This window comes from Chaetomium strumarium (genome assembly GCF_033439665.1).
Source record: "Chaetomium strumarium strain CBS 333.67 chromosome Unknown B0T15scaffold_1, whole genome shotgun sequence".
Taxonomy (NCBI): domain Eukaryota; kingdom Fungi; phylum Ascomycota; class Sordariomycetes; order Sordariales; family Chaetomiaceae; genus Chaetomium; species Chaetomium strumarium.
Genome location: NW_026944429.1, coordinates 4,129,114 through 4,149,183, shown reverse-complemented (window position 1 = coordinate 4,149,183; position 20,070 = coordinate 4,129,114). Strand labels below are relative to the sequence as shown.

General features: G+C 57.1%; 7 protein-coding genes across 7 annotated transcripts; 1 reads left to right on the top strand and 6 right to left on the bottom strand.

Annotated features, from left to right (window-relative positions):
• Positions 1 to 963: 963 nt before the first annotated feature.
• On the bottom strand, positions 964 to 3,944 carry B0T15DRAFT_43193 (uncharacterized protein). Its single transcript, XM_062865745.1, has 2 exons — positions 2,954 to 3,944; positions 964 to 2,890 (listed from the first exon to the last, which is right to left on the bottom strand). Exons 1-2 carry the CDS (start codon positions 3,818 to 3,820, stop codon positions 1,271 to 1,273), a joined length of 2,487 nt encoding a protein of 828 aa, XP_062726377.1. The 5' UTR covers positions 3,821 to 3,944; the 3' UTR covers positions 964 to 1,270.
• Positions 3,945 to 4,814, bottom strand: B0T15DRAFT_43192 (uncharacterized protein). The gene has a single exon (XM_062865744.1). The coding sequence runs from the start codon at positions 4,666 to 4,668 to the stop codon at positions 4,069 to 4,071; it is 600 nt and encodes a 199-aa protein (XP_062726376.1). The 5' UTR covers positions 4,669 to 4,814; the 3' UTR covers positions 3,945 to 4,068.
• A 2,044-nt stretch (positions 4,815 to 6,858) lies between these two features.
• Positions 6,859 to 9,980, bottom strand: B0T15DRAFT_43164 (P-loop containing nucleoside triphosphate hydrolase protein). Its single transcript, XM_062865740.1, has 6 exons — positions 9,220 to 9,980; positions 8,876 to 9,107; positions 7,725 to 8,813; positions 7,377 to 7,536; positions 7,233 to 7,293; positions 6,859 to 7,158 (listed from the first exon to the last, which is right to left on the bottom strand). The coding sequence occupies exons 1-6, from the start codon at positions 9,747 to 9,749 to the stop codon at positions 7,065 to 7,067; spliced, it is 2,166 nt and encodes a 721-aa protein (XP_062726375.1). The 5' UTR covers positions 9,750 to 9,980; the 3' UTR covers positions 6,859 to 7,064.
• A 39-nt stretch (positions 9,981 to 10,019) lies between these two features.
• B0T15DRAFT_518907 (uncharacterized protein) lies at positions 10,020 to 11,739 on the bottom strand. The gene is made up of 3 exons (XM_062868399.1): positions 11,407 to 11,739; positions 10,626 to 11,049; positions 10,020 to 10,550 (listed from the first exon to the last, which is right to left on the bottom strand). Exons 1-3 carry the CDS (start codon positions 11,506 to 11,508, stop codon positions 10,213 to 10,215), a joined length of 864 nt encoding a protein of 287 aa, XP_062726374.1. The 5' UTR covers positions 11,509 to 11,739; the 3' UTR covers positions 10,020 to 10,212.
• Positions 11,740 to 13,078, top strand: B0T15DRAFT_498699 (Shr3 amino acid permease chaperone). Its single transcript, XM_062867320.1, has 2 exons — positions 11,740 to 12,126; positions 12,215 to 13,078. Exons 1-2 carry the CDS (start codon positions 12,036 to 12,038, stop codon positions 12,823 to 12,825), a joined length of 702 nt encoding a protein of 233 aa, XP_062726373.1. The 5' UTR covers positions 11,740 to 12,035; the 3' UTR covers positions 12,826 to 13,078.
• Positions 13,079 to 13,123: 45 nt separating this feature from the next.
• On the bottom strand, positions 13,124 to 14,737 carry B0T15DRAFT_43105 (uncharacterized protein). Its single transcript, XM_062865732.1, has one exon. The coding sequence runs from the start codon at positions 14,626 to 14,628 to the stop codon at positions 13,408 to 13,410; it is 1,221 nt and encodes a 406-aa protein (XP_062726372.1). The 5' UTR covers positions 14,629 to 14,737; the 3' UTR covers positions 13,124 to 13,407.
• Positions 14,738 to 17,591: 2,854 nt separating this feature from the next.
• Positions 17,592 to 19,703, bottom strand: B0T15DRAFT_389419 (fungal-specific transcription factor domain-containing protein; the record flags this gene model as incomplete). The annotated part of the gene is made up of 2 exons (XM_062864489.1): positions 17,592 to 19,531; positions 19,598 to 19,703. The coding sequence occupies 2 exons, from the start codon at positions 19,701 to 19,703 to the stop codon at positions 17,592 to 17,594; spliced, it is 2,046 nt and encodes a 681-aa protein (XP_062726371.1).
• Between the last annotated feature and the right edge of the window lie 367 nt (positions 19,704 to 20,070).

Here is a 20,070-nt window from a genome sequence, read left to right as displayed (position 1 = left end):
GAATTCGGTTTATTGGGTAACTGGGCTCCGGGGCTGTTGGGGATCTCTGTAGACTTTGATGAGCAGGATACCCACGCTTTGGTTTTGGGGGGGCTAGCATAGCAGTACGGGGTGGTTGCGAATTAAAAATCGGAACTTACCTGATGCGATATAATTCACTTTGATTCTTGTTCCTTTAGTCGAACATGCCACCCACAAGTGGTTCCATTGTTTCACAGCCTCGATATACGCCATAGGCCCAAGTATCACGCGAGCAGATACTACTTACTAGTAGTAGGAAGCATCTAACTGGTACCTACAGACCCTGACTTCGCTCCAACGATAGAATGTTCTGAATTCCATCATCGTCCCTAGACGCACCTACCTACGGTATCTTGTTGCCTAGAAACGCGCTGTACTACTATTAAGTGTGTCTGGACGGCGTCATCTTTGCTGCCATCCCTACTACGGCGATATCACCTGCATACATAACACATAGCAGCCATACCGGATATTTCAGGACATCACTCATATAAGTCGACCCAGGGAGAGAGAGCAAAACTTTTCCGTATAGGACACACAAGGTTAAGGACATCGACTACTGGGTCGACTTGGCAGAACGTAGGTACCTTAGATAAGGTGCAATACAGTAGGTGTCAGTTTATCGAACAACGATGATGATGATGATGATGATGATGCAGACTACCAGGTACGTAGAGTAACTAATAGTACTCCCGGGAAAATGGCCACAGCTGAGTCAAATGAAAGCCTGGGAAATTACTTGCTTCAGAAAGGGGTATCTACTTTACAGTTGATTAAGTACATACATACATACAAGCAAAGAAGAATCGAAGTAAAGATATGCCGTCGTCCCTCAAGAACCTGAAGACTAAGCAAGCACTCACTCTATGCGTCGCCATGCCCAAAAAAAGGCAATTCCGGAATTGAGATGAACCCCCGCCGCCGCCGTGACGCTGGATGCAAAAGTGGCGAAAAACATGGGAAGACCGCAGATTGATTGGTAAAGGGAACAGACATAGTGATAAAAGAATTGAAGGTTGTGAAGGTTGCCAGCCAGAGAAAAGGGTCGTAGCGCGTCATCGGAAGTAAGAAGAAGAAGAAAAAAAGATGCCTCAGTACTAAAGCTGTGGCCATGCGTGTATGCATCGTTGTTCGGATAACCCAGGCTCCGGCGGCAAAACTACTACCTGACTGAACATCCCCGAGCGTTGCAAACGGTTAGGAACCTCCCATCCCACTGCCTAGAAGAAGTAACGGCCCCGTCGGCGTTTCATATCCTCGTGCGCTGCCCCTTCCCCAGTGTTAGCTGGCTTAGACTCAACGTCCTCGCCGCTTTCTTCCGCTTTGGATCGTCCTCGCTACCGTCTCCGCCGGCATCGTCATCGTCATCGTCATCGTCGTCGTCATCAGGCCTCAGTTCCTCGCCAAAAGCGCCATACGTCAGTGGCGTCCGTTCTTCTCGGGGCGTCTCAAAGTCGTCATCCTCCGTGACCTCGTCTTCCCCCGAATCCGCCTTTGCCGACGATAAGCTCTGTTTGGTCGAGGACGGTGCCTCGGTCTCGTCATCCTCTTCTTCTCCCTCCTCCTCATCGTCATCTGTTTCAAAGACAGAGAGCTGTTCCTGTGGTGGCGGAGGGACAAGTAGTGACGTTGTCGGCGGTTTCAGCATGGGTGAGCTTCCGCCCACCGAGGACGGTGCCAACCGTTCCTGGGACTTGGACTCGGACGGTCCCCGCACCATGGCAAACATGGTCGTCGACAAGGTGTTGAGGCGCTCCGACAGCTTCTTGACCGACGCCTCGAGGGCCTGGCGGGCCACACGTTCGGCATCAAGGTCGGCTCTGAGCTGCGCGATCACGTCGGCCTGAGACGCCTCGTCGGTTTTGCTAGCGGCCTCGCGTCCCATTATCGGCATACTCATAGCACCGCGCACGGCAGAGGTAGAAGTCGCGTGAACAGGCGGCATCGCGTTTGCGGCAAGAGACGGAGCTTTCGCGGCGGACGACGAAAGCGGGTGGAGCGGGCTCGCGTAAGCCAGTCCTTCGCCGAAGGAGACATGAGAATGCGTGTCGGTTTCCAGCGAGCGTCGGGAGCTGCCAGGCTGACCCGTCTCCCGAGCATCGACAGGTCCCTTGGAGCCGGGGACCGAGCGGCACAGCTGGTCAACCACACGCTCTAACTGGAGGGTGCGGGACTCGAGGTTGCCGAGACGCATGTCCATGCTTGCCGCGTGTGTAATCTTCATACCCATCATCTCTTTCGACAGAAGGTTGAAGTTGAAGGGCTGAGGCGGGGTTTTGGGCGGTCTCTCCGCCGCAGGGCTGTCAGGTGCACTGATGTCTCCGGGGCCCGTGTCGTCGACATCATCCTGCGCGTTTGATGATAAGGGTGACATGAAGCCCGGGTCATAGGACTCGCGCCAATACCGGATCTCATCGCTTCGCCGACGGCTGCCAGGCTGAACGCCGACGAGGTCTTGCAACCCAGAAAGGCTCCGGGACCGCCGGCGCATACCGCCGGCGCTGTCGCTGGTGATGGCACGCCCGATTTCGCTGGGATCCTCGGCTTCGGCCCGTGCACCAGCCCGGCAGGCGCGGCCCTGAGCACTTGCGGGCCGTGGGGACAGACCTGCACCCCATTCCCGGTTGAACAGATGAGGCCGCAGTAATGCATGGCCGCCCGTCGCAGCGCGTCGCCGGATGCCGACTCCCGAGCTGGACCCAGGCGTGGCCGCTTCTGCCTGTAGTGAATTGCGCGCGCTCTCAATGGCCATAATGTCGTCTGGCCCAATGGAATGCGACCGTAGCGGCCGATTCAGTTCGCTGATGGGGAGCGAGGCCGAGCGCTCGGGCGACCTCTGCGTAGGCCGGCTAAGCTGTGCAGTAGGGTCCTAGTTTCAGATCCGTGTAAGTATGTCTGATCAACGGTGAAGACCGGTAAGACAAACACTCACGCTTCGATGTTGCGTTGAGGCCAGTGGCCCAGATTCACGTCCCGAATCTGTCCCGGCATCCTGGTTTCCGCTGCCAGTCTTTTTCCTGCCTCGACCAAACAATCTCCCTAAAGCGGACCGCAGCGTGGACTTCTTCCGCTGCGGAGAGTCTTTGCTCTGCCCGGTTGGGTTGCTGGGGGCGTCGCTAACGGCGGAATACCGGAACGGAGTGACAACAGGGTTCGTAGCCCTCCTTGTCTGCGGTGAAGCTCTCAACGGTGAGGCATTGGGTGGGGAGCGCTTCTGCGGAGAGGTACGGTTGGGCGGTGATCGCGAGGCCGGCCGGGATATTGACTGCTCCCCAGGCATAGTTGCGCCGGCTTGCGGCGTTATAGGCGGGGTGGACGACGGCTTCGGCCGTACATCCCGTGTCAGATCTGTCCGGCTGCCTCCCGAGCCGCTGACCGAAGCTGGTGCGCCAGCCGGCGCAGGAAATTGCGTTCCTCCCTGCTCCTGCTGACGTTCGGTGCCACTACTCGAGCTACTTTCATAACCTCCAGTCTGCTGGCCCTGTTGGCCCTGCTGCTCCTTACCCCCACTGTCCCCGGGCTGCTGCTCAACCGGCTCGTCGGGCGACGGACCAGGACTATGAGTAAGTGGTAAAGGCGTCGCAATCCCGGTACCGGGCTCCCGTATTGGGAAGTCATCATCATCATCTGCCACTGACGCCTTCGCTGAGCCGGGGTTCCGGATCGGGAACTCGTCGTCGTCCGGGGTTTTCGGTATCGGAATCGGGGCCGAGATGGTGCCACGGATCGATTTGTGCCGGGGCTTGGCACGGCCGGCACCGCCGGCGGTGGAGCCAGACTTCCCGAAGATACTCGGCATGTTGGCTGGCGCAGTCTATATGTCCGGTATAGATCGGCACGCAGCTCTGGGAGAAGAACCTGGAAGGAGGCGGTATGATGAGGCTCGGGGAAAGTTGACTGATAAAGCTCTCTTGCACGCCAGGCCATCTGCGCACCAGCAATGGAATAAACACACAAGAAAACTGAGTCGCGGCTTTGGTCTTGTGGTGCCGTTGCGCCTGGGTGATCCCGGATGAGGAAAACAATGACTTCGTCGACGTTCCACCGTTAGGAAGCTGGCATGACCAGCGATGCAGCCGCCTTCCTTTCCTGGGCAGAACGGCAGGACTTGCGATGGAGCCGGTCCAACCGTCGGGATCGTGGAAAAGGCGCTTGGTCGTGTGCCGAAAGTTTGTGATACAGAGAATGGTGGCGAGTAATGCAACGAGTGGATTCGGTCAGTTCAAGGAATACAAATGGATGGATAGCTCGACTAGAAGGCACACCCTGGCCCGCTGCATCCGGGCTATCATGCTGGACTCCGGCGATGGGTTGGTCGGCGCGAAACCGCGGGACGCAAGCCAGCAGCGCCAGGAGGTAAACAGCGTCCGAGTCGTGCAGGACCGACCCCACGAGAGGGAGAAGAGCAGCACCAATGACGGATATTAAAGTCCAACATGCTGCTTCGCCAGAGGGCAGCATCGGGGTGTGGACAGGCCCAGGTCCAAGCTGCCATGCAAGATGCAAGGGTGGGCAGTCCTGATGCGACCGTGATAGAGGAGGGGCCGTGAGGGGTGCGTCTTGGGGCCGCAGGGTGGGGAAGGGGCGTGAGCTCCGCGTCCTCGCCTGTCTTGGGGCTTTTCGTTCCTGATGAATGCGTCCGTGCATGCCCCAAGTAGGTTTGGAGAGAGTGGGGGTAATAAATGTGTCTCAAAGTGTCTTGCAACTGGACCCGGGACGGCTGCTATACTGGTGCGTTTGATAAACGAAAACGTCGTCGAGGGGAGCATTGATGAGGCCGACTGCGAACGGCACCCGGCCTGCACTGGGAGAGACGTGGAATTGCTCTCTCTCCAGCGCATGCCTGCAGCTGCGCCTTGGCATCGCTGCATTGGCTCGGGGGAGCTGTTTCGAACAACGGACAGACCGCTGTGGTGTCCTGAACAGTACGCTAGCTTGAATGCCATGCACTGAACGACTGGCCGGGGTTGCGTGGAAACTCAGCACACCGGATGGCCGACGATGGATGAAGGCCAGGGTTGTCGGAGTTGACAGAAAGCCCGGACTGCGCATTCCTTCCTGCTTCCAGACACCTCGCCGCGGTACCGTCCAATACCTCCTATCAGATGCATGTCTGGCGCGGCATATGCCGCTCGTCTCGTTATGCTCTCAACCAACTCGCCCGCCATACAAGGACAGAAGGCTCCTGGAGATGAAGCGAGGTGGTCCGGGAGATGAGTGTACAAAACCGCCTCCACGCCCTACATTTACAAGGGACGCTTGGAGACGCATCGAGCCATGCCAAGGTCCCTCGCGTGGCCTTTTTGGTGCGATGTCAACGGAACCGTATCATTCCTTCTTGGAGGCCGAATACCCCTGTGTGCGACACTGGCAGTGTGCTAGAGAGGCTTTAGTGTATTAGTGTTCGGTCTCGTGTATCACGAGGCATGGAACAAATCCGGCAACTTTCTTTTGTCTGTCTTTGTGGCCTCCGAGTTGTGAGTGTTGGGAGTCCCAGCAAAAGAGAATGCAAGAACCAGCCCTGCACCTTCCGCCTTGGCTGCCTATGCCACATTGGACATCTCAGGTTTTCGGTTGCAAGTGGAAGTTTGATCCATGTCCATACCGGCGTTCGCTCCTTCCCATTTGCAATCTCATACGTAGTTAATGTACTCTGCCATCCTCGCGACGAGATCCGATAGCTCTTTCGGTCATTTTAACGTCGGGGGTTGTGCTTTATGATCTGCTTACGCTCCCCTTTGACATGTGGGAAGCCGGGCGCAACCATTCCTCCCGTCTACCCCTATTTCGACTCGTCACACGCCATGGCGTGCAGGCATCCGCTTTCTGGTGATATCGCCGCCTCCAGGACGCAGATGAAGGTAACAACCAAAGATAGCATCCACCACACGCCTGCAATCCTCCTGATACATCGCGTACCTACTGCATACGCATGCTCAAAACAGCCGAATTGGCTCGCCAACCAAATCGTTGAGCACTCGACTAGTCGCGGAGCAAAGATCGCATGCAAGCTGCACTAGACAGCAGAACGCACTGATATGGTGCAAATCGACCAATACAACGTCCACACATGTGGAGCGCGGCTCTTTATTATTTACGCCGGGTTTATGCGAGCTTGCCCGTCTCCGCGCGCAAAATTGGCAAATCGTTCTCGAAGCCATCAGGAGCATCGACGAAATCCCGGTTGAGTTGCCTCGCACGGTCTGGACAGGACAAGGACTGGGCGTGCTCCGGCGGACCAGGGTTACGACATTCCGAGGTTGATGAGACACTGCCACTAGTTAACGTCACTGTCAACCCCTGCATAGAGCCTCAATGGACTCGTGATATCACAAAATACTGCTCTGCACCGCACGATAGTGTAGTCTAGTGTGTACCGCATATGTGATTACACCTCTAATAAACCGACGACAGAACGAAGAGTCTCCGGCGTCAACTTGGAGAGCGCTCAGGGAAGGCCATCTGGCTCCGGACAGTTGGCATCTGTGGAACCCGCAAAACCCCGCTCTTGGCCGGCCGACGAAGCGAGTCTCCACAAGAGTCCACGGGACATGGATCGTCTGAAACAGCAAGGGCCAGGTTCCACCAGAAGCGATTCACCCGCCGACTCCACATTAACTTAACGGTTTGACATGAGAAGAGACGAACAACGACCACAAGGAAGGGGAGTCACGGGACAGAATACGAAGTAATGATACCGGCTACCGCAAGCGTCTTCGAGGACTGGGGGCAAGGTCCTGCGTATCTCGTTTGGGCGGTGACGGGGGAGCTCCTCGGCCCGGTTATACATTGACCGTGACCATCGCCAGCCGATACATGTATTATCCGATAGGTCCGGCAGGAATCTCCGATAAGGTTATCTCACCCCCCCAAAAAGTGAGACTTTCAGCATTGTTAGTCAGCCATCCTTGAACAGAGGCACCTTCCATCTGGATCTCGACGTCGACACCGAATATTCGGCCCGGATTGCGATGCATCAACATGCGCGGACTACACTAGGTAGTTGACTTTTCTCTTCCCGTCCTGCCGGTGCTCCGCTCCGATCATGCGTCTCGAGCAAGCGATGCCAGCTCCGGGTACCGGAGATCGGCATTCTCCTCGAGATGCTCCATCCAGTCCTTCAAGAACTTGCTGCCCCTGCCGCAGGACGAAAGTTCAGCAACGAGTCAGCCTGGCCCAAGGCAACTACTAATAAAGGTTCTAGAACGTACTTTTTCACCGTCTCGGAGTCTCCAATGACAGCCAGTGATCGCTTGGGTCTCGTCATGGCCACTGTAGCATCCTCTCGCATCAACACGCATTTTCTCCGCAATGGAGCAGGCCTGCAAATGCAGAATCGTAGATCTGGGACTCACCGTTTAGGCGCCGCTTCTCACCGAGGAAGCCGACCTCGCCGTCCGGGTTGCTCCGGACCAGACTAACGATGACAGCTTCCTTCTCTCGGCCCTGAAAACCGTCGACGCTCCCCAGTTCGATGCCCGGGTAGGTCTCCTTTAACGGGGCCAGGATGGCAAGCTTCGCTCGTCGCAATCCTTGGTTAGCTACGAGCCTATCTCATCATGATGCCCTCGGAACCTAATCGCGCCACGGTCATGGACGCGGCACAGGCGGCGGGAGCATATATATATATTCATGGATGCAGCTGTCGCTTGGGGCAGACGGACGACCGTTCGACCGGGAGTGATAGCTAGGTATATACGTACCTGTGCGTTGTACGGCGTCACCACCGCGATATCCTCGGGCTTGACCCCGGCCTCGACCAGGCTGCGCACATGTTGCCTTACCAGCGCCGCCTCCATCTCGTTGCTCTTGCTGTCGCCGTAGAGGCTACTCTTGGTCAGCTTCTTGCCTCCTCCGGCGTCCTGCTCGTCTTCGTTCTTTTCGGGGAAGTCGCCCCCCTGCGTGTCGATGAAGATGAGCGGCTCGGTCGTGTCGTCGGTGGCGTCCACGTCGTAGGGCAGATCTTTCAGTAGCCTGGCCTTGACCGCGTCTGCGGCGATGAGCTTCCCCTCGTAAAGCTCGTCGGACGGGAATCGCATGATCTTCTCGTGCATGCGGTACTGCGTCGTGAGCATCCTTTTTATGGAGGGACCGTGTAGCTTCAGCAGGCGGTCGAACAGCGTCGTCTCCAGCGTAGCCCCCTTTATTACGTTCCCGTTGGGCGCGGCATCCTTCCCCTTTTCCTTTTTGCTGCCGCTGTTCTTGCTCTTGGAATTAGAATTAAGCGACTTGATCGTCGGCGGCAGCTGCAGATGGTCGCCCGCGCAGACGGCCTTCTTCGCGGCCAGCAGCGGCACCCAGCACTGCGCCTCGAGCGCCTGGCTCGCCTCGTCGATGATGACGACGTCAAACTGCTCGTCGCGCAGCTGGAAGCCGCCGGACCCGTGCAGCGTCGCCAGCACCACCTTGCTGCCGGCCACGAGATTGCTCACGCACCGGCGCTCGCGCTCGCGGTACTCCTTGCGCAGCTCCTTCAGGTCCGCATAGATGGCCTTGCGCTCCCTGCCGCTGCGCGTCTTGCGGATCGAGGCCTGCTTGGCGTCCATCTCGGCGCGCACGTCCTGGACGATGGCGCCTGCTTCGGACGTGCGCGTGAGCACGTCGAGTGAGTGGTTCAGCACCGACGGGAGCAGGCGGGCAGGGTGGCCCAGCCGGACCAGCGGCACCTTGTGCGGGGCGAGCCGCTCGACGATGTTGTCGACCGAGATGTTGGACGGCCCGCAGACGAGGATGCGGAGGTTGCGCTTGAGCAGCTGGAGGATGAGTTCGATGAGCGTGTGTGTCTTGCCGGTCTGCCACAGATGGTCAGCTTCTTTGTCGTCGTCATCCACCGTCTCACCGTCAACGAACTTACCCCCGGCGGGCCGTGGATCAGCGCGATCTCCCTCGACGCCAGCGCAAACCGGATGGCATCCTTCTGGCTGTCATTCAGCGTCGGGTCTACCCACTCAATCCGTCCCACTTCGGGATCGTTTGCGAGATCCGCCGGAACCGGCGACGGCGAAGACAAGCCAAACAGCACCCTGATGAACGGGCTGTAGTCGGCCTCTCCCATCTTCGCCAGCCTCTCCATCGTGGCATTCATCCTGCGTCACCCACCTCATCAGCAACAAAAAACCTTCCTTTTCTCTCTTTTCCCCGGTTCCTAACCCACCAAGAAGGAAAAAAGAAAGACAAAAAGAGAGACAGACAACTCACCTCCGAAAGGTAACATCATCAGCCACCTTGACAATCCACACCCTCTTCTCCCCCACCTCCAACTCGTTGTTATTATTACCACTACCACCACTCCCATCCCTCTCCTCCACCGCAACCGCCACAAACCCCCTCCCCACCCTCGTCACAACCCCCTTCACCCCCTTCGCCTCCAGCTCCTTCACCTCCCTCTTCCTCGCCTGCGCACTAGGCTGCTCGGCAACCAATACAATATCCCCCGTGCGGACGCCATGCTCCGGCAACTCCACTGTACCACCACCACCACTACTACTACTATTACTACTTGTAGAAGAAGCAGTGGCCGGATCGGGCCCTAACTCAAGCACCGTCTTCCCGCCCAAGCCGGTGCGCTGCGCGGTGACGGTGAGGTTTGTCAACGCGACGCCGGCGCGCTGCAGCGCCGTGGGCGAGTGCAGGGACACCAGCGCCGAGGACTCTGCTATCTCGGCGGCGAGCTCGGACGCGAGGAGGGAGAGTTGGGTTTGCGCGAATGCCTGAATGTCGACTGCCATTTTTTTTTCTTTTTTCTTTCCGTTATTTTGTTTCTATTTGCTCTCGGAGTAGAGGCGGGTGGTTGATGTATGTTTTTTGATGGTGATGAAGTTACCTCACTCAGTTCTATAGAGGCAGGTTTCAAGTTGATGATGATGTTATGTTGTGAGGGTTGAGCTTGAGGTGTTTGAGTGGAACGGATGTGAATGAGGGTTATGGGTGAGTGAGAACTGAGGCGACAAAAACATGAGATACACAGCAGCGATTTAAATGTATCACCATTACCATGATAAACGTTCGTTTTCTGTTTGTAGATTCAGGACATTTTATTCTCTTCAATCGCATTTGCACCATTATATTTATCATCCTACTAGCAAAGTACACCTGGTTGTAAGTCCTTTCTACCAGGACTCAAACCACAGCAACGAGTTATCTCCATTCTCAGGCTTCCAACCTCTCAAATATCTGTACCACTGACTCCGGTCACATCGGATTATTCTGCACTGCAAGGATAACAACCAACGACGCCAACGTCACGGTAAACGCTATGAGCGACACCAGCATGATGGTGCCGCGACTGGCCGGAAATTTGCCCTTGATCACCCAATGCTGCCCCTGGAGGTACCGGTTATATCCCAGGAGCAAGATCAAGATACTGACGGCCAAGAAGGCAGTGCCCAGGGGCTTACCCAGATGCCGTAGCCTCTCGGCCTGCTTCGTGTCTTCCGCCAGCGACGTGTTGAGCCGGAAGAGCTGCGTAATGGCGATTCCGATCGACGCGAAGGCTAATGATGTCCGGAGCCATGCGAGGAATGTGCGTTCTGATCATGGGGGTTTGATCGATCGGTCAGCTTTCCTCCCGGGCTTTATTGTCACAGTACATAAGAGACCCTTACCTAAGGCCAAGTGATCCCGTGCAACACTCCCCTTATTTTCAAGCTCTATGCTCTTGAAGTAACGTAATGCACGCTTCCAGCACGGTTCCTCCCGTTGTCCCCGAGGTTGTCCTCGCGAGTCATCCTCCTCGGCGGCCCCATCTGCACCTGGCGGCGGCGGCGGCCCTTGTGGCTGAGCCGAAGACTTCCCATCCCGCGTTGACCTCCTACGTGCTGCGGGGCTGATCTCGGCTGTGCTCTGGTAGTCTAGGGTGCGCTGCCTCCCTGGTTGTGCGGTCACTACGCCTTGTCTAAGTGCGTCAAGTGCCGGAGGGGAAGCCGAGCCGGATGGTCCGCTGGCTCTGCGGTTGGGGTCGCCTAGGAGAGGCTGTAGCCGGGGACTGGCGGGATCTGCATCGAGCGACTCGGCCCGTTCGCGGGCACCCTGGAAGCACATATGTGTCAGCCTCACAACCTAGCTATGCTCCAGCACGCGTTGCGTGGGGGGGAAAGCGAGGCGTCAACAGGCAGCGCAGGGATGTGGACTCGTGTACGAACAGTTCCCGCAAAGACGTCACTCATTGAAGGACCGCAGATTGCCTCGGCCATTTTCGAGCCACTCTGGGCTACACTAGGTACGGCCTGATATCTGATTTATGAACAGGCTGGAGGTGACTTCCTGGATCTTGACGCGGCAGTGCCAGACGCACTGTGGAGAACCTTCAAGGATGGGAAGAAGCTGCGACCCTCGACGTAGACGACGACACCGGCATCCGCAGAAACTTAACAGAAAGGAACCAACCTCGAGAATGTCTCGGATGCGGTCTCTGGACGACTTTCGCCGCTGAAGCTGCAGGGTGGTATTTGGCGACCGAGGTGCGGGCGCGGCCGCGTTTTCGGACATGTTCGATGATGGTCTTTTGGGGTCTTGGACCGCTGTTGCTACAGCAGAAGCGCCGAGCGTCTGCAGTTACCCTAGAGGGTCGCAGTGGCACGGCACGTTGTAGACGTTATCCGTGGCGGCAGCTCGCCGGCCGATTGCAATACAGCTCCGGTAACGCACAATGAATCGATCTTGGTTAGAGAAAGCCATTGTGATCTAATCCCCGCTGAGTCCAAGCGTGGCCTCGTCCTTGTTTGCGACGGTTTTGTCTGTCGTCACAACCGCGATCCCGTGGTCTGCCCGTGAGCAGCCGGTGGGGTCGTCCGTTCTACGACATGATTGGCCAATGGGCTCAAATATCCGTACAGTGCCGAAGTGGGGAGCTCTCCCGGAGACTTTGATAACACCGCGACCGGTTTCCTTTCCAGCCCAGCTTCAACCCGTCGCGGCGCATTCGACAGAGCTTTCGCAGCTCACACCCGCCACAAAATCTCACAACATCTTCCCCAAGAAGCGCATTGGCGCCTCACCCTCATACATCCTCCAACATGACCACCCGGTGGATAGACTGGTCGAAAACGACCCGATCGAAAGATTACCGCGGCTCCGGCTCCTTCGCGACATTTCTCATCATCGGGCGTACGCTTTTTCTCTCCTCCCCCCCTCCCTCCACCATACAACCCCCCCTAAGTAGGTACCTAATGACTAACCCACCCACCCACCACAGCGGTATGTTTCTTCCTGGGTATCCTCTTCGCCTCCTTCCCCTACGACTTCCCTCTGCTCTGGACCTCGGACCCGATCACGCCGTCGTTCCTGGACCACCTCGAGACCCACCTGCGCTTCACGCACCAGTCCCCGCCCCTGATCGCCCGCATGCTGCACATCATCATGTTCGTCGGCTTCCTGGGCTTCTTCATCAAGCTGTTCCGCCCGAGCGAAGCCAACGTGCTCTTCGACGGCGGCAGCCTGATGCTGTACGTCATCGCCGTGGGCGTCTACCTGAGCAACATCGTCAAGGGCATGCGCGCCGTCAGCCAGCCCGGCGGGCTGGCCGCTGCCGTGGCCGAGGCGGCGGCTGAGGCTGCGGGGGAGGCGCAACCCGGGACGATGTACCAGGGTCCGATTACGGGGAAGGTGGTGCTCGGGCGCGAGGATACCCTGCGGGTCATGAGCGCGAGTCGCGTGATTCTTGCGCTGGTCTTGGTTGGCGTGTTGGTGTTGCAGGCCGGGCAGTGGTATGCGGAGCGCAAGGAGGCGGATGATTATGCTAAGGCGGAGAGAGATGCGGCCGAGAAGAGAGGCGCGGGGGGGACAGCGGGGAAGAAGAAGCTGTGATATAATGACGTTCATGTGCTGGTAAGAGGCGTTGGGGGCTGGGCGGGTTCATGGGTCGGTTACGGCGAGATATTCTTCGATGTGCAGCAATGTGTTGCTATTTTATGTCCGGCTACCTACAATGGATACTGTGTAGAATTCGCCTGCCATGGCCATCGCACACCAAGAAGATATCGGCACCTATGTGCTATACAGACAAACTCCTTTTATCTGCACAAATCAGTTGAACCGGGCAAATGTATCCCTCGGAGATATCTGTTGATGCGAATATTTATTGGTAACATCCTGAGAACTTTAGAATGTAAAATATCTACAGCTTAGTAAAAGTCTGGCAGTCTAAATCCCCAGGGGTATAATGTCCTATCCTTCTATAAGTCCCCCAGACGATGGACGATGCTGATGCCGATGTAAATGCCTCGTAATGAGTGTGCATCTCGTTTCCCAACATAACGCCTTGCTAAAACCAAATTCATCCCCACCTTCGCTAAATCCATCAAGTGAAAATGAGCAACTAAGAAACAACGTGCTCCGGCATCAGTTCGATAGCCATCTCTGGCCCTGACCATGCTCCCTCAAGGAGCATCATCTCTTCGGCATCGGAGTCCCCTGCTCGCTTTCTGGCTGGTACGGCAGATAGGGGTCACCCCGCGCCACGCCGTCCAACCCGGCGCTGTCCAGCATCTGCGTGAAGGTAGTCATGTTCGTGTACCGCCGATCGGCATTGCTTTCCGGCGTCCTGTCCGGTGTGATGTTGGGGTCGGCAAACACGTTGATGCTCACCGAGCTGGGCTCGCGATTCTGCTGTGGGTTGTGCGGCATCAGTCCGCCGCTGTCGTAGTCGGCATACGGCATGTCGACGTACGCCGAGGGCTCGAATGAGCCGTATGGAGCACTACTCTGTCTCTCTGGCTTTTGGGCCGCGGTCGGCGGAGCAGCCAACACCCCAGCGCCCGACTCTGGCGAGGTTACCGAGGAATCTATGAGAGCTGCTGTTACGGAGGCGGGATCCTCGCTCGTCTGCCGCGGGCTGACCCGGGCAAAATCGCTCCGTAAGGTGGTGTCTTCCGCGACGATCGGGCCGCTAATCAAGTTTCCGAAAGATGATGTCGAACGTGAGAATTTCGAAGGGCTTCCCGACTCGCTCGCATTCTTCTTCTTCCTTAGGAAAATGAAGGCGAGCACAGCGGCGCCAATGAGGATGACAGCTCCTCCTGCTGCACCACCGGCAATAGCTGCGATCGGTGGGCCGCCGTTAGAACCGCTCTCCTGGTCGGAAGAGGAGTCGTCGGCACCATTGGTAGAGTCTGGCGTCTGACTCGACCCGGCATCTGTAGGGGCACTCGTCTTGGAACTAGCGGTGCTTGTGGGGTTTGGTTTCGCCGTTTGGATCGGCACCGCGTTTTGATCCACGTCCATGATGCACTCGTCGCTTTTGCACGAGTATCCAAACGGACAACACTGTGCGCCGCATCGGCCCAAGGTGCCCCGCAGCGCAGTCGTCTTCACGACCGCATCGGGGTATTTCTCGCCGTCCTGCAACGATATGTCACATGGTATTGGCTGTAGTCGCTGGCAGCGGGCGCCGTTTGGGCAGCAGAGGACTGTGGTGTTTCCAGCGAGGGCGATGCAGCTCTGGCCTGAGCCGCAGCAAAAATATGGCGGAAAGTCGGCGTTCTTGCACTCGTTGAAGTTTGGGGCGCAAGATGACTGCCGCATAAACAAGTCATTCATGAGAGCTGCCGAAGCGGCCATACGTACGGCGGCAAATGACGCCACCCATAGCGCAAGCCCGCGACCGGGCATCCTGACTAGAGTTTTCCTGTTCTCCTTGGAGATTCTCTGATCTGGCTGGAGGTCGTTTGGCGGCTCGAGTGGGTAGGCGCGGCGTTGTATACCTTCTCGGCAAAAGGCGTTCGGTATCGGCTAGGACAATGGAGTCCCCGGAGTTGGCTCGGGCCGTTGCAGCATAAAGAGACATTCAAAATGGATCGGACCGGGCCAGCTGGAAAGAGCTATGTCCTTCACACAAAGCTCTCCCTTGTTGTTGGCAACGGTGGAATTAACGTCAGCCACGCCAGGAATACCGGCAAAGGAGGAAAGATGAAGGTGATGGCATGGGGACAAGTCCAGCGCAGCTTGAAAGAGGAAGGAGTCAGAAACCGAGCGACCAGGCGCTTGCCATGGAGGTATATCGGAGCGGTCCCGGGAGCCTTGCTGCTCGAAACCAGTTGATGGAAACTATGACGCATTCGCCCTCGCGGTTGGGCTGGCAGGAAACGAGACAAAGGGTCCGAACAACTGGTCAGGAAACGATGCATGCCCGACCCATGTCCGGCCGGGTCATTTTGCAGAGGAGTGGTGGGCGATAGTACTGTGACCCGATCGACTGGCCGCTGGATGGTCGCGGGCCATGCCGAAGATTCTAGTGACCGGGCATCCTAGGGCGTTGCTTGATGTCCGGGTGCGATAGAAAGGCCGGGAGGTCCCGAACTACAGGAGCTCATCGATTCCAAGGCCCAGTCATGCGGTGGTGGTGCGACCGCTTGGGCGATGGATGGGGGTTTGCCCAACTCAATCAAATTCACTGAATGCATTGTTCTCCTTGTTTGAAGAGTTCTGAGGTCAGAACAATGACAGGCCATTGTGAAGCGCCGAATGCCTCCTTGACAGAGCCAGGTGACATTGAGCAGCACGAGTGGTAGGAAGAAGTTCTTTGAAGTTGGGGTCTCAGAAACGGCGTTTAAGAGCGAGCTGTTCTAGGCCGCGGCCGCGTGTCTGATTGGTTGGCCAAGCCAGCAATTTCTATTTTAATCCGAATGGTTGGCTGAGATTGGCCGCGAGGTCTGCTGGTCCGTGCTTCGCTTCCCAGGCACGTGCCAGGCCGCTTTGCGGCGAACCCCACGTTCTCATGCTTGTTTGAGAGGAGCTCTCGCAGCGCTTCCCAAGCTGCTGCTCTGCCGGCACTTGCAAGCGACCTTTGAGACCGAGGCGGCGCGCGATGCCCGAACATGCATATTTCTAGGTATAAGAGGCCTCCTATAATCGGCAGACGACTACAGGCCTCAAGTGGTCGAGTTTCGAGGTCACATGGACATTGCGTGTTGCGTCGCCTTCATCGGCCGCGACTTCTCAACCCAGCCGTAGCGCCCGTGTTGGGTATTGATGGCAGACGGCCTAAGTGGCTGTCGTCATCGTCTATCAGATCGACTGGCAAGTCACTGACTCATCTGGGAGGCAGCCGAAGACCCGGTCGCATTGATGCCTTGTTGAGGTTCTCGGTGCGGCCATCTCGTCGGCCGCTGGGCAGCGGCACATTGCCATAGCGAACCCAAAAACGCGGCAGGGTTGGTCTGTTTCACATCTCGGTCGAAACAGCATTTCGGCCTCGGCCATGGCTGAAGTACGTAAGCATCTGGATAGGATAAGCTTGGTCTTCTAAGCTTGAAGGAAGGGATTCCGTCGAAGCCTCTCCGGTAAATCACGCTCTCACGTTATGGATCATCTATGAGGTCTGAACGACGAACGTGGGTTATCAAAATAGTATCACCCGCCCATCCGTCAGACCGCATGGATAAAGATTATATCTGCAGTTACACATATACCACATTCTCACCGCCGCCTGGGGTATGACGGCGGCGCTATATAATGTATCGGTAGTACTACAGTCAGTGCTCAGGAACCCGTGAATGTAGTCTTGTGCATTACACAGACAGCATGGTCGAGTTGAGCACGAGGGAGGGGAATGTAAGGTTTTGATACGTGGCTTGCTTCCGGCAATGCTGTTTGGCTCTGGACAACGCACAGCGTCGTGTTTTGTGTTATGAAGCACAAGTGGCATTAGGACGGACAAGCGCATCTTGACTCACCTAGTCGTAGGACACTGCACCTATGCGGACGACAGTGATCACGAAAGTGTGGATAGCGGACACAAGGGGTAGATGTGTGAAGCCCAGGAGGATTGACGACTTGCTCAGGCTTAACTGAACTGAGGGAGATGTATGGGGAGAGAAACATCGCATGCAACATCGATAGGCATTGCCAGCTTCGGTCTAGTGACGTTGCCTCCAAGGTTTTGGGGGGTCTTAGATCACATTCACTGCAGAGGCGAAGGACGGGTATTGATCAGTAGTTCTCTCATTCTTTTAAGCTTCGGCCATATCAGGCGGGTATAATCCAGGATCCTACTATGTGTACAAGTCCAAGCCATCTCCTACCTCACTCATCCCTCATCCCTCATTCGCATCCACACCCTGCGTGACCAACACCGAATTGACCCCATGATATCCCCAGTGAATCCAAGATCCGAACCCCATAAACTCCACATTATGCATGCTTCCTCAACCCTGTGTATAGTATATATATAGATATACCGGGGAGACGCCAGGTATCAAGAATAGAGGAAGAGAGTTGAAACCAAGATAGAGAAAAGACAACAGGAGCAAAGCCGGAGAACTGCTCCTTTCCCGTCCGCCACACTCCGCTGCCATCCGTTCATCCATCCTGTCCAGTGTCGTCCAGAAACTCTTCCCCTCCCTCCACACCAACTTGCCTCGCGGCAACCTCTAGCAGCCCGAGTCACAAACAGAATAAAAAAGGGTAGAACAAAAAAGAAGGTGAGAAGAGAAGACGAAGTGGGTGGCTTCAAAGCTGAAGTCCGAGGAGGCGATTCCTGCCACAAGCTGCCAGCATCGCAGTTCTGTTTGCAAAGCATGCAGATGAATTGCCTCTTCAAGTGAGCCAGCATTGAAGACAGGGAGCGCTTGTGTTCAAATGAGCAAGTAATCCCATCCCTTCATCTGCATAACATCCCTCCAGTGGATGTACTGCTGCTGCGTTTGCTGTTGCTGCTGCTGCTGTGGAGCCTCCGGAGATGATGATTCCGCCGCTGGGGAAGAAGCCTGCTGCTGCTGTTGTTGCTGGTCAACCTGCAGCCAGACTTCGCGAAGCAGGCAGGCGACACGGCCGAAGCTGCCAAAGTTGGCCAGATCGCCCAGCTGCGCGACGCGGTCGTCGAAGAAAGCGCGGAACGAGGAGCCCGCCAAGCTGACGGACCCGCCGACAAGGTAGACCCACGCGAGCGAGCGGTCGAAGCCGTTGGTGCCCGAGGGGATCTGCTGGAGCACGCCGGTGAGCTTCTCGACCAGGCCGATGCAGCTCGCCTGGGCGGGCGAGAAGCCCGGGACGAGACTACAGAGGTAGATGCGGGCGGCGAGGCGGAAGGCGGCCGTGATGTTCTTGCTGAGCTGCTTGGGGCTGAGCGAGCCATTGGCGTTGAAGGGCAGCACGGGCACGCCCTCGCCGATTTCGGTCAGGCCGATCTGGTCGCCGAGCACGTGCACGTGCTGGCAAAGCGTGATGTCATCCATGCCGTCCCGCTTGAGCGCCTCGAGGCAGGCGATCTCCGAGATGAGGTACATGACGCGGTCCTCGCAGCCCATGAGCTCGCGGAGCCCGAGCGACGTGTTGGCGGGCGGCGACAGGTGCTTCTCGCGGTACGTGTGCGCGAAGGTCGGCGCGCGGCCCTGCATGGTGGCGCCGAGGATGTCAATCCACGCGGTGAGCGTCATGTTGAAGGGTGCTTGCATCAGTGGCTCATTGAGATCCGAGACGATACGGGGTAGGTCGAGCTTCTGAACTAGCGAGACAACCGCCTGGAAGTGCTGGTGCCAGGGGATGTCGGGGAGCGAGTCGTCGAAGCGACCGACGCCGCATTGGAAGAAGATCAGGCCGAGCGCGGCCTCCAGGATCTGCTGGTGGTCCTCGTCCTTGTTGAGCGCGTCGCAGAGAGCGGAGATGGTCGCGTACCGGTGGCGCATGATGTCGTCGTCGATCTCATCACCCTGGAGCGCCATGGCGGCCTTGTAATGTTGTGCGGCGATGCTCAAGCAGCAGTGCAGGTAGCCCTTGTTGTTCTGCAGCGCCGGAAGGATGAGGTCCGAACTAACCGACCCGTGCTGGTTCGACTCGAGAATCGGGAAAATGGTCGGGAGCACGAATTGGATAAAGTGGTCAAGCAACCGCTGGTCGCCCTCATCAAGCTCAATCGCCACTTGCCTCGATGACGTTGATGGCCCATGTGAGAAGTCGAAGAAATTCACGTTCAGCGTTTCCTCCGTCAGAGATTCCCTCCGCTCCGAGTACACCTGCTCTGTCCATTCACCTTCCAGAGGGAATTGAGGCAGGATGGTGCCCGGTGGCGGAGGGGTGGCGTAGGTGCTGAAGGTGGATGTTGTTGATTCGCGTAGTGTCGGGATGTCATTGATGAACATTTGCCTCTCGGTCTTCACGTCGATCTCGTAGGGGGAATATGGCGAGAACATGAACTCAGGGTTCATCTGGGGCGTGAAGGGCCCGAAGTCGTGCGAGCTGTGCGGGCTGTTGAAGTTGAAGCCGAAATGCGAGTCAATCGAGGCAGATCGCGCGCGGTCGAGCGAGTCGGAGAAGGTCGCCGACGTCGGGAGCGAGTGCGTGAGCCCCGGTGGTGAGCCAACCGAGGTCTGGATCGTGTGCGTGTGGGACGACTTCTCCGACAGCTTCTTGCGCTTGATGATCATCTTGATGTCATCTTTGTGCTTCCTCCGCATATCATTGTTGCTCCACCACATCGGCCGCTTGTATTCGCATACCAGACCGAGATGCTTGCAAGCTGTGCACATGGGGGAGCCCTCATCGCACTTTTTCCTCCTCAGCCTGCATGTGTAGCACCCTTCACCAACCGCCATTGTTAGTTGCCGAATCGGGTAAACGACTGTCTGTAAGAGGTGAGACAAACCTGTTCTTGAGCGGCGATGCATCTGTGTCTTCTGCTTCGAGTTGCCATTGGCGCCAGCCTTGGAGGCCGACTTGGCTTTTGTCGTCGTCGTCGCAGCAGCAGCCATCTTGAGTTGCGATGCCTTCAGCGAGTCTCCTTGGTGGTTGGGGGGTAGTGTTGACATTTGTATCCCCGTGTAACTGCCCAGCGGGGGGTGGACCAGGGGGAGGGGGTGGCGGCCCGGGGGGGTGTGGGAGCCTGGTGCTGGGGCCGAGCAAAAGCGGGAGGGCAGGTGAGCCGTGGGACCCTCGCTCCGGTCAAGGTCCAGATGCCCAGGGGAAGGCAAATTGAGTCCGGGGCGAAGGGGGCCTTGTCCGTCAAAGCTCCCAAAAACCCTCCAAGCACTCCTCGAGGACTCAACGGGTCGTGGGGACTATTAGATTACTGTATCGTTGTGAATGAATGACTGGTTGTCCGAGCAAGTCCGGCTTGCG

Excerpts from the sequence above, each read along its gene's own strand:
- B0T15DRAFT_518907 (XM_062868399.1), bottom strand. The coding sequence starts at position 11,508 with ATGTCCGAAAACGCGGCCGCGCCCGCACCTCGGTCGCCAAATACCACC. Across the intron at positions 11,050-11,406 it reads GCATCCGAGACATTCTCGAG|GGTGCCCGCGAACGGGCCGA; the intron begins GTTGGTTCCTTT and ends ATGTGCTTCCAG. Across the intron at positions 10,551-10,625 it reads ACGGGATCACTTGGCCTTAG|AACGCACATTCCTCGCATGG; the intron begins GTAAGGGTCTCT and ends CCCCATGATCAG.
- B0T15DRAFT_43164 (XM_062865740.1), bottom strand. The coding sequence starts at position 9,749 with ATGGCAGTCGACATTCAGGCATTCGCGCAAACCCAACTCTCCCTCCTC. Across the intron at positions 8,814-8,875 it reads TGATCCACGGCCCGCCGGGG|ACCGGCAAGACACACACGCT; the intron begins GTAAGTTCGTTG and ends CATCTGTGGCAG. Across the intron at positions 7,159-7,232 it reads GACTCCGAGACGGTGAAAAA|GGGCAGCAAGTTCTTGAAGG; the intron begins GTACGTTCTAGA and ends GTCCTGCGGCAG.
- B0T15DRAFT_43192 (XM_062865744.1), bottom strand. The coding sequence starts at position 4,668 with ATGCACGGACGCATTCATCAGGAACGAAAAGCCCCAAGACAGGCGAGG.
- B0T15DRAFT_43193 (XM_062865745.1), bottom strand. The coding sequence starts at position 3,820 with ATGCCGAGTATCTTCGGGAAGTCTGGCTCCACCGCCGGCGGTGCCGGC. Across the intron at positions 2,891-2,953 it reads CCTCAACGCAACATCGAAGC|GACCCTACTGCACAGCTTAG; the intron begins GTGAGTGTTTGT and ends ATCTGAAACTAG.
- B0T15DRAFT_498699 (XM_062867320.1), top strand. The coding sequence starts at position 12,036 with ATGACCACCCGGTGGATAGACTGGTCGAAAACGACCCGATCGAAAGAT. Across the intron at positions 12,127-12,214 it reads GACATTTCTCATCATCGGGC|CGGTATGTTTCTTCCTGGGT; the intron begins GTACGCTTTTTC and ends CACCCACCACAG.
- B0T15DRAFT_43105 (XM_062865732.1), bottom strand. The coding sequence starts at position 14,628 with ATGCCCGGTCGCGGGCTTGCGCTATGGGTGGCGTCATTTGCCGCCGTA.